The sequence below is a fragment of the Schistocerca americana genome, chromosome 3, assembly GCF_021461395.2.
Source record: "Schistocerca americana isolate TAMUIC-IGC-003095 chromosome 3, iqSchAmer2.1, whole genome shotgun sequence".
In the NCBI taxonomy this organism is placed as follows: domain Eukaryota; kingdom Metazoa; phylum Arthropoda; class Insecta; order Orthoptera; family Acrididae; genus Schistocerca; species Schistocerca americana.
Window position 1 is genome coordinate 314416401 of NC_060121.1, and position 12499 is coordinate 314428899.

The 12499-nt window shown below is 40.1% G+C and overlaps 1 protein-coding gene across 1 annotated transcript in view; it reads right to left on the minus strand.

Annotated features, from left to right (window-relative positions):
* The window catches only part of LOC124605975 (alanyl-tRNA editing protein Aarsd1), a 72147-nt gene that overhangs the window by 22429 nt on the left and 37219 nt on the right, over positions 1-12499 (minus strand). Inside the window, exon 7 of the mRNA XM_047137940.1 lies at positions 4661-4791. Within this exon, the coding sequence (XP_046993896.1) occupies positions 4661-4791 (131 nt within the window). The remainder of the gene's footprint in view (positions 1-4660; positions 4792-12499) is intronic.

Genomic DNA, 12499 nt, shown 5'->3' on the forward strand with positions numbered 1-12499 from the left:
AACAAGCATTAATGAACTAAACAAACAACTTTACTGTGAAACAAAAACACAACAGTAACTAAAATAAAGGAAGCATATGTGGAAGCGCACACCTGTGAAATCGAAGTCTGTTGTTGGATAATATTCAATGGTGTGTTGCTCCATGCTACGAATTATAGCATACAAGGATCTCCAATAGCACACTGTCTCAAGGTTGTCTCGATTTTGCTGTCAAGACTGTCACACTCTCTTTGACAGAGTTCATATGATGTGTGAAGTGGTTTCTTGTGACAAAATAAATCCAGTTTCAACTAGTCCCAAGCATGCTCAATCCAATTCATGCCAGCAGATACTGCAGGGCATTCCATTTGGTTGATTCACACATACTGGAGGAAGGTGTTCAGGAGGTGGTTTTGGTGTGCTCATGCATTATCATCTCTGAAGACAAAGCCATTGCTGAAACATTGACTTTAGGACTTAACAGTACACTGGAAGCTCCTGCAGCAATACTATAACTTTCATTAGTGATGAAAGTTGTCAACAGTCAAATGTGATAATGGCCCAAAAAATGACTGCCCGTTTTGAGAACTGCAATGGTACCTGTCTATCTCCACACTCAGCTGTAACAATTATCAGGCACTGGTGAAATCCTACAACTGATGGTGAAGAGGATCAGACCTCTTTTATCCACGTTCCAATCCAGGTGTTCTGTACCCAACCTTCTTGCCATGCTACATGACAGTCATGGGCGATTGGAATGCAGTTGTAGGGGAAGGAGTTGCAGAAAAGGTTACAGGCGAATATGGGCTTGGGACAAGGAATGAAAGAGGAGAAAGACTAATTGAGTTCTGTAACAAGTTTCAGCTAGTAATAGCGAATACCCTGTTCAAGAATCACAAGAGGAGGAGGTATACTTGGAAAACGCCGGGAGTTACGGGAAGATTTCAATTAGATTACATCATGGTCAGACAGAGATTCCGAAATCAGATACTGGATTGTAAGGCGTACCCAGGAGCAGATATAGACTCAGATCACAATATAGTAGTGATGAAGAGTAGGCTGAAGTTCAAGACATTAGTCAGGAAGAATCAATACGCAAAGAAGTGGGATACGGAATTACTAAGGAATGACGAGATACGTTTGAAGTTCTCTAACGCTATAGATACAGCAATAAGGAATAGCGCAGTAGGCAGTACAGTTGAAGAGGAATGGACATCTCTCAAAAGGGCCATCACAGAAGTTGGGAAGGAAAACATAGGTACAAAGAAGGTAGCTGCGAAGAAAACATGGGTAACAGAAGAAATACTTCAGTTGATTGATGAAAGGAGGAAGTAGAAACATGTTCCGGGAAAATCAGGAATACAGAAGTACAAGTCGCTGAGGAATGAAATAAATAGGAAGTGCAGGGAAGCTAAGAAGAAGTGGCTGCAGGAAAAATGTGAAGACAACGAAAAAGATATGATTGTCAGAAGGACAGACTCAGCATACAGGAAAGTCAAAACAACCTTTGGTGACATTAAAAGCAACGGTGGTAACATTAAGAGTGCAACAGGATTTCCACTGTTAAATGCAGAGGAGAGAGCAGATAGGTGGAAAGAATACACTGAAAGCCTCTATGAGGGTGAAGATTTGTCTGATGTGATAGAAGAAGAAAAAGGAGTCGATTTAGAAGGGATAGGGGATCCAGTATTAGAATCGGAATTTAAAAGAGCTTTGGAGGACTTACGGTCAAATAAGGCAGAAGGTATAGATAACTTTCCATCAGAATTTCTAAAATCATTGTGGGAAGTGGCAACAAAACGACTATTCACGTTAGTGTGTAGAATATATGAGTCTGGCGACATACCATCTGACTTTCGGAAAAGCATCATCCACACAATTCCGAAGACGGCAAGAGCTGACAAGTGCGAGAATTATCGCACAATCAGCTTAACAGCTCATGCATCGAAGCTGCTTACAAGGATCCGATGAGTACTGTCAAACATCAGTGCCAAGGCAACATTTCATTCTTGTGAATGTTGAATTTTATTTCATGGTAATTTTTCCTCGATGACCATCACGTAGAAATGGACAGAGCACCAACCTTGTACTCTTTATTCCAAATGTAAAATTTGAAACAAAATGGTTCCCTTCCTAATGCCATATCATCTGGACCTAAATCCTACAGAACTGGTCTGGAATCTAGCAAAGAATAAAATCTGTAGTTGTAATACATAAAGGATCTCATTGATGCGAAAAATAATGGTTGGTTGGTCGATTTGGGGGAGAGATCGAACAGCGAGATCATCTGTCCTATCGGATTAGTGAAGGATGGGGAAGGACATCGGCCATGCTCTTTCAAAGGAACCATCCCAGCATTTGCCTGAAGATATATAGAGGAATCACAGAAAACCTAAATCAGGATGGCCAGACATGGGTTTGAACCATTGTCCTCCCGAATGCGAGTCCAGTGTGCTAACCACTGCACCACCTCGCTCAGTGAAAAATAATGGCTGACGCTTTTGCTGCCTTGCTTGGTGCAATCTTTTCGGCATACAGCTACTTTGGTTACCTGTATATCAGTTTTGCAGCTTAATGTTAAAGAGTAGCTTTTCAGGTGTCATCAAGGGTGAGTGGATCTTCTTTGAGATATCTCTCCCTCTAAAAATTGTTGGTGGAATTGATCAATGACCTTAAACACTAAGCACTCACCCATGTGGTCAACAGAACCTTCATCCTTAACCAGTTCACCACAGGGGTAATAATAGTTTTCATCCAGCCTGTCACACATTCTGCAAAATAAATATGATGAACTAGGCTGTCTTCAGTGCGATGATGTAACATTTGTATTTTGTAACAGTTCCATTTATATGTGGTGGAAATTTTCATTATTGCTGTACGGCTGACCCCAATTTCCAGCGAGACATGGTGAGTATGCACTCTGGACTCTTACTGAATGACTCCAGAACAATGGTTGATGTTTCATTCACAACTGTTTTTGTTCACCCAGTTTTCAGTTTCAGACAGAGTTCCACAGTGTGGATAATAGATCATCTCCAGAATGAGAATTTCACTCTGCAGCGGAGTGTGCGCCGATATGAAACTTCCTGGCAGATTAAAACTGTGTGCCCGACCGACACTCGAACACGGGACCTTTGCAAAGTTTCAATAGATCATCTGTCTAGGTGGCACTGATAGAAATAATCTGTAATAATATGGATGCTCCTCTCTCCTGATATCAGGACATTCTGAATGCATTTGACTTGTGTTAATGCCACCAGTTTTCATGGCACATGTAAGGAAGAAATATTACCTGTAATTCAAGAAAGAATAAAGCTATGTTCAAATGAAAGGCATAATTGTTTTTCCAGTGTAATTGTCTGATAGGTCACATGACCGCTTTTCCATTTAAAAACTGCACCCGACATGGTTACATCCTAAATGGTCACCATCTTGGTTACGTACCTACGTCATGCAAGCCAGCTTCTGGTGTGTGGTGGAGTGTTTTGTTTATCATTGCCCCCCTTCCCCCTGCATCTCACACTACTTGACTTTAAATTTCTATTCATCCACCAGTTTTGTTGTAGAAGTGTAGTACCACACCTATGGGTCACCCTGTATATTGTACAGAATGAATTTCATGTTACAGCAATTTCTACGCATACTTTACAATTTTTACTAATAATTCAAGGGACATAAAACATATACCGAGATGTAGACATGTAACAAATATTGACAACAAGAGTGTCAGTAACAAGTGGAGATGCTTGACCCAGAAGAACCTAATTCATATCCTGATGGTGGATGTTGATCTCATCAGTATTTGACTGGAAAGGGTTGAATACACTGTAACATACAGTCCCTGATTACTGAACTGTATTCTTGGATCTAGGATAAATTCTAAACCTCAAAACACTCATGGAATGAGGGCTATTTGCACTCCATTTATTTAATGCCCATAATTGTCCCCAACAACAACCACACACACCCACACCCACACCCACACACACTACTATACTGAATTGCAAAATCACTCACCACAGTTATCCACTCAACACACTTGTGCATGGGATATACTATGTACAGGAGGGGGGGGGGGGGGGGGGGGGGGATTTTTTCAGCATGTTCCCAAATACACATGAAGATGTGTGTATGTTCTACCTTAATCTAATAACTAGGAATACACCTCAAGCTTAAGTAATGCAATCATCATCCCTGGCATCAGGTGCAGATTTGGTGAGAATCAGTAACTGTATCTGTCATTTGCGGTTAGTTTTTGATGAACACTTTCTGTCATTGCTACATTTCTGACAAACTCAACATCACTAACGTATTAAATTTTAATTTTCCTTCTTGTTGTGACACTGGTTCACTGAATTCAAATGTGGAATAAGTTTTATTTATGATAAAGATTAGTCCAGTTGTTTAATAACATTCATTACCAAATAAAATCCATTTATGTTCAGAGAATTATCAAAGAAGATGTCAGCTGCACCTACTGACATCCACTGTACCAATAGGACTGCTTCAGCAGCTGTTACTATGATCTTAGATAAAAGTTTTTATGTTGGGAAGATTGAAGTCAGTACGCACCACATAGTACAATCCAGGGAGAGAAGACATACTGGGTCAAAGAAAGCAATAATTATGCAGTAAAGATGAGGAATTCAACACAGCAATGCAACTAGTTGCTATTACTTACTGTAACAGCTCTGTAAGCTTTCTTTCTCGTTCAAGACAGCTTGACAAATACTTTAGTACCCGTCCACCAACCAGGAAATGCAAGTTTGTTTTATTCTTCTTCCCTTTTTCAAAATATAAAAATTTAATTGCCTGGAATACAAATATTGCTAAATTATTAATGTGGAGTAATAAGAGGGGCATTCAATAAGTAATGAAACAATTTTTTTTCTGAAAGTGGGCTTGTTTTATTCAGGATTCCAATGTACCATATTATTCCCCACTCTTTTGACTACAAAACCCTATTTTTCAATACAATTTCTGTTCAATGTGATGGCCGTATGCCAACCTTACTGGGAGGATTTGCATACCCATGTGCACACCACTGTACTGGTTGACATATGAGCCAATGTCTTGCTGCATCACTAACCTCCCCGTCATCCATGTACTGCTTCCCGAAGAGTGTTCATTGGGCCGTACAGATGAAAGTTGGAAGCTGCCAGATACAAGCTGCAGGATAGATGAGAGAAACAGTCCAAAGAAGTTTTGTGGGTGCCTCTACAGTGCACACTTGAGTGAGGCTTCAGCTGTCATGGAGAGGAAGTTAATTTGCATTTTTGTGGTGATGAATGAGCTGAAGTCGTTTCTTCAATTCCTTGAGGTTTGCACAATACACTTCACTTCAGAGTTTATCGTTGCACCATGAGGGAGGCTATCAAACAAAATAACCCCTTCAGAGTCCAAGAAAGCTGTCGCCATAACTTTACTGGCTGAGGCTTTGCATGTTTCCTTCGGAGGAGAGGTGGGGATTGGCATCATGGATTGCTGTTTTGTTTCCAATTCGAAGAGATGAGCCCACACTTGTGACGAGGTTCAACAAAAAACTGTCACAATCAGTCTCTTAACTCACAAGCAATTCTGCACAGATGGTCCTTTATTGCTCTTTATGGTCTTATGTTAGGCAGCCAGAAACCCAAAGGAGACACCTTTGCGTACAACAGGTGGATGAGAGTGTCAGCACTACCAACAGAGATGTCCAGATGAGCTGTGAGGTGTTTGTTTGTGACTCATCTATCACCTCAAATGACAGTGTCCGCACATTCCAACACTGCCGGAGTCACAGTTGTGTGTGCAGCCAGCTGGCACACACAAAATTGGACAGGTTTGCATGACCTTGTTGCAATGGTGACAGACACCTCACCCAATGACTCATTGTGCTTTTGTTCACTGCTAGGATGTTCTGTAAGAGCCTATGAATACCTGAGATGTTCTGGTTTTCTGCTTCAAGAAACTCAATGACAGCCCTCTGCTTGAAATACACCTCCATCACAGATGCCATTTTGAAGGCTACATATAGCACTGCCACCGACTGGAACTTCATGGATCAATAGGGGCTGAAGTGGAAATGTTTCATAATGTCTCACAACAAATTCTGCATTTTCAAGCAAAATTTGCCAAGAAAATAATGTGTTACATTACTTATTGAACACCTCTCATAATTACATCATCATATTCATTATTTCAATAAAGTTATATGGTACGGTACTTTATACCATGGATGTGCACTTGGGAGGGGTCTGACACAAATCTGCATCTTGCATCATGATTCAGGGAAATCATTTCTAACAATGTCGGAGATGATTCCTTCAAACAGGCCACACTTAATCTACCCATCACCTACTTCTCATAATTTCGATACTGATAAGATGTTAAACTCTTATACTTGCATTTTCTTAAAATGTTGATTCACGTTCTGGGATGAATGTTTTTTTGAACACGTGTCAAAATTCCTACAGTGCATCTGTTAATAATAATAATAATAATAATAATAATAATAATAATAATAATAAAAAGGAAGTCATTTTCCATGTCAGCTGTTAATCTCTGCAAATAAAGGGCCAAATACACAAATTTCACAAAAAGCATTTAAACTACAACAACGTACACTGCTAGTTATTAGCTCTGCCTATACCAGTGTCTTATTTGGCTTTATCAATAGTGTGATTGTCTGCAGGGCAAGGGGTGGGTGTGCCCAAATGTGTGTTCGACATTCTTTTTCCTGATCACTGAGAACTGTGTTGCCTTACAATACAAGCTTCTATGAATGACATAGATGTGATAATTGAATCACGGTGGCAGGACTTTCAGGTGCAAAATTCAGAAAGCTGATTGACTCTTTGCCTGCAAGGAAGACGATCAAAGCAGGGTCTGTCTAAAGATGGTGGCTACCTGGTCTTTCCTCCACTAAGAGGTTTGTGTTCTTGGGAAGGGATCTAAGAAAGGATGCGACATTAGGTTGGAGGCATAGGTAGTCATTCCTTGAGGACTCTGAGGCAGCACCCTCCAAATAATATCAATCATGCAAAAGCTTGCAATATTTAAGTATCGTGAATCACAAATAGACTTGTTTAATTTTCTCATACCACCAGCCTGTGTACGCAAATGATCAAGGTTTTTAGAATGGGTCAACAGTTGGATTCTCGGCGAACCATCCTGGTGGTTTAAAAGACAGACAATGGACACAGCTAAAAAACTTTCATAACGTGAAGGACAATCAAACAATTTAAAGTCAGAGATGGTAAAATAATCTGTATTAAAATTGAAAATCCAAATCCATATTAGCTGTTGATTATATTTTCACTGTATGATGATGATTTCATACCCTGGAGGTGTATCTTCAACTCATATCTGCATACAGAATAAATTTTGTTGTATCTTAATTCTCATAAGAGTAATGCTTAATGGTTTCTATCTCGTGCACCAGATTGTTATTTAACACCGAGATCCACTGTGTTACTGCTATTTCCGTGGTCCAATGTATGTGTCCTTTTAATTCAGTTTCTAATGGTAGATGTCACGATGTTCATGATGGCGTGGTGCATGCTTGGCTTCACCGTATTCAATGTGTAGCTAGCGCTGTAACTTTTAGTTCTATTTGACACATGACTATATATTTTAATATGTCGATGGCGCCAAAGGATTGCATGTCGTAATTCTTTGTTTCTCCTGTGGATTTTGATGATAGGTTTCTTAATTTTCATACTCTACGAACACCGCGAGTGGTATTTTAATTTTCATTACATTCATTCTGAAGTGTTTTATGTTTATAGGTTTTATTCTGTCACATGTGGATTGTCATGTGCTCTCTAGGCTCATCTTTTGACTGTGTTTTGGAGATGTATTACTGATCACGCATAGTTCGGAGCAGATGCCCGTCTGCCTTTTCATCCAAGGGTTTACTGAGGAGTGACATGTTTTTGCGCGCACTTGCATCTTGATATTCAAGGCACATTAAGTTTCGTTTTGTGAGTACATCACTCTTCTGTCTACTTCGTTCAGTAGGTTATGTTCACTATTAGTGCTTTTACTTATGTTGTTTTATTCTGTATGTGATATGACCTGAAGATATATCTCCAGGATATGAAACTGGTCATTGTACAGTGAAAACACAATCAACAGCTATTGCAGATTTGGAGTTTCACTCAGTTTCAGTACAGATTATTTTACCATCTACGATTTTAAATTGTTTGATTGTCCCTTACTTTTTTGTGTAACTTCAATAGTGCTGTGCCTGTGTACTAGTATTTATTTATTTATTATGAATCAGATTGCTTGAAACTGTGAGCTAGAGACTAATGTGTGTCCTAGTTTCCTATTTAGAGTGAACAGTATAAATATCGCAAACATTATTTTAACTACAGGTAGTCAAAATCTTAGTTTTGAAAAAAGTTGGAACTGAAAAGGCCAGAACCACCAAAAACCTGATTTCAGTATTGTACAGACTGAAAATGTGTGCAAAAGTGAAAGTAGTTTTACTAGAAAATTTACTCCTACATTATATAAATGTGCAAACTGGCTGCCTGCTTTCTTCTATAAAACAGTGGAAAATCCAGGATGGAATGTAACAATATTACGGAAAGGAAAGTTGCTACTCACCATATAGTGGAGGCGACAATAGCTTATTTGTGACTGTCTTTGTGTTGTGCCTACCTGTGATTCAGCATCTCAACTGTATGGTGAGTAGCAACTTTCCTTTTCATAATATTAAAAGCTTTCTTCTGTCACATGTGTCTGGTAACAAATCTTCAGGAATGTCCTTGGACCACTAATAGGTTAACAGACATTAAACACTTAGCTGTTTGAGACAAAAAAGGAAGTTGACTGAAATACACATAAAATATAGCATTGCGTATGCTGGACTTGGAAAAGTTGATATGAGATGTCAGCTGCATACAACATACAGTATGAGAAATAAGAAGAATAATGAAGATGTTCCTAGGAATAGTTACATTCTTAGCAAGTAGCATATTCTGTGGGAAATTTGGATTTGCACTAAGGGAATAATGAAATGGATACTTCACAGAAAATTAGTGGTTCTCAGGATCTGGTGAATCTGAGGGCAGTAATGGATTCCACATTCAAGGAACATATCGAAAAAACCAATAATTGTGTATTTTTTGGACATTTAAAAACAATTCAGACTGGGCTGCTGACACACTGTTATCAGTCAATTTATAAAGAAATATCACAGAGTGCGTCACAACTGAAACTTATAAAACGACAGAATGTGAAACATTGTGTCAACACGTATTTATTGTTTGATATGAATTTTTAATTCATAACACCCAAAAATCATACAGCTGCAGGTACAAGTAGTGAGCTGTTCAAAGACATTGACAAACTAAAGACTGGCAACTCTCCAGAAAAACCGATAGCTCAGAGCTATGATGTAGCTTCAGTTGTGAGTGGTGGGCACAACAGTGTGCAGATAAGTGAAAGCAGTGTACAAAAGAACAAATTTGTTATGCCCACCAACTCAACCTCATTGAAGAGTGCTGTGCAACACAACAAAAACAATGTAGTATTTTTTTTAGCAATTTGCAGGGACTGTCTACTTTCATCTCAAAGTCAGTAAAAAGTGCTGTCATACTGGATAATGCTATGAAGAATCGTGTCCCAAGAAATGCTGACACAGGATGGAATTTTAAAATGCAATGTGTGGACGCCATATATATCTGTAAGAATGAAACAGACGTGTGCCTTAGGATTATTGAGGATGATGATAGCAATCATCATTCAACAACCAGGAAAGCAGATGGACTTCGGAAACTTTTCATCAACAGCCAAGAATTGCTAGTTTGGTATGCATTTTTCAGTAAGGTACTACCGCACTGTGACATTTTGTTAAATCAGCTGCAACACAGAGATGTTAAGACTGTAAAAGCTCTTAAGAATGTCTCATTTCAAGTCAGCAATGCAACTGACGAGAAATTCTCTTGATCTCTATCATCACTGGAATAACAGGAATGGAAAGGAAGAGATCACCAGTGCTAAATGTTTGCATCTTGTAGAGTCTTGTAAAACTGTCGCAGAGGAAATCTTTGGCCTTATTACAGCTAAAACTGATGAGCGTTTTGCATTTAGCAATCACTTGTCAGCAGCTATTCCAGCCCAGTTTGTTTCCAAAACACAGGCTGTTATTCCCTGACAAAGAACTTCAGACCACAGTTAAATTATTCAACTTAAATGACAATGAACTGTGACAGTAACTGATAGTCACGTACAGTAGAAATGATTTCCAAACTGAACAGAGCTTTAACATGTCTGAATTGTATGTATAAATTAGGAACTGTTTCACCAAAGTCAGTGAAACTTCTACGAATTACCTGTGCAATACCTGTGACAACACCAGGAAATGAGAGGTGTTTCGTTACAATGAAAATGATACTTTCACTAAATACACAAAAAAGGAAGAGAGATTTAGAGCGTTTGGTATGTGCTGTACAGAGAAAACACTTTTTCTTTTTTTTTTGGGTTATAGTTTTATGGTGCAAAACAGCTATGGTCATAAGCACCCATTCTCTGGCTTAGTGAAGGGTAGAAACAGGAATTTAAATCAGCAGCAATGGGAGCAAAACTCAAGGAGAAGGGAAACCAAAACCGAAAGGAAATCTTAGGAGTGCTATTGAATGGGGGTTGTTTTCCCTGGGGGAAAAAAAGCTTCAAATGACTGATGTCATCTCACTAACACTTATCAACTCAAGGGTGTGATTGGATGAGTGTGCATCATCTGTTAAAAGGGACGATATTTCAGGCGACAGCTGTAAATGGGCGTGTAGTGGATTAAAATAGGGGCACTGAAGTAAAAGGTGTCTCACTGTCCACAATTGAGAGCAGTGGGGACAAAGCGGGAGAGGACTGCCACTTAAAAGACGTCAATGGCTAAAAAGACAGTGCCCAATCTGGAGTGTAGTTAAAATTACCTCCTCTCAAAAACGAGGCCAGGAGGAAGGGGTCCAAGCACAGGGAAGAGGTTTTATGTCCTATAATTTATTATCCTGAAGTGCAGACCAATGTGTGTCCCATGAAACAGCAACATGATGACGTAAAACGCTCTGTAGATTGGCAAAGGGAACCATGCAAACAGCAGGCCGAGGAAGAGAGAGAGCAGCCTTTGCCGCTTTACCGGCTGCCTCATTTCCGCATATACCAGCATGCCCTGGGATCCAGAGGAATGCCACAGAGATGCCCCCTAAGTGGAGCGTGTGGAGGCAGTCCTGAATCCGGTGAACCAGATGGTGATTGGGATAAAGAGCTTAGAGATTGAGAAGAGAACTGAGCGAATCCGAGTATATAATATATTGTATCCGTTGATGGCAACGGATGTATTGGACAGCCTGGAGAATAGCATAAAGCTCTGCAGTAAAAGGCAACCACTGGTTAGGAAGCCAAAATCTAAGAGGGGTGTGGTCAATAATATAGGCACTCCCGACACCAAAGATGGTCTCAGAGCCATCTGTAAATAAATGTGGCATCCTCCATTTGTGTGCACAGAGCAGCAAATGCCCAACAAACTATAGGGGGGATACTATCTTTGGGGAGCTGACAAAGGTCACAGAGAAAGCAGGTCCGGGGGCAAAGCCAAGGTGGTGTCATGCCACCATTTGTCAAAGTTTTAGGAAATTGGTAGGAAAGAGAATGTAGCAGTTGACAGAAGCAGACTCCCAGTGGTAGTAGAGAGTAAGGGCTGCCCGCATACCCTAAATCCAACGAGGCGTTGCGATATAGGTGGAGGAGCACCACTCGGTCCACTCCCCAAGAGGTACCATTCAAAACACGGAGGGTATTGAGGGATTGCAGACAGCGAGCCAAAAGATATGAAACCTGGGAAAACTAGCACAGTTTTCTATCAAACTTAAGTCCCAACAATTTGGCGATGTACGTGAATGGAAGGTCAACAGAGTCTAGATGTAGGTAAGGTGGATAAAACTCTGTACGACACCAAAAATTTACACAGACGGTCTTACTGGGAGAAAATCGGATGCCGGTTTCGATGATCCCTGAGTGGAGGTAATCGAGACATCACGTTCAAGAAGGCTAGTCTGTCGAGACCTGTAGCAGATTGCAAACCATCGATAAAGAGGGAGGCCGAGACATCGGAAAGGAGAAAATCCACAACTGGATTTATGGCAATGGCAAATAGTACAACACTTAGCATAGAGTCCTGGGGCATGCCATTTTCTTGGGAGAAAGTACGCGATAGAGCAGTGTTCACCCACACCTTAAATGTGTGCTCTGTCATAAATTCACAGATGAAAAGGGGTAGCCGACCTCGAAAGCTACAAGAGAACAGTGTGTTGAGGATGCCTGTCCTTCAAAAGGTATCGTATGCCCTCTCCAGATCAAAAAATATAGCTACTGTTTGGCGTTTCCTGAGAAAATTGTTCATGATACAAGTGGAGAGAGCAACAAGATGGTCAACAGGGGAACAATGCTTTCGGAAACTGCATTGGACAGTTGCTAAAAGGTTTTGTGACTCCAGCCACCAGCCAAAACGGCAATTTATCATAACTCAAGAAAT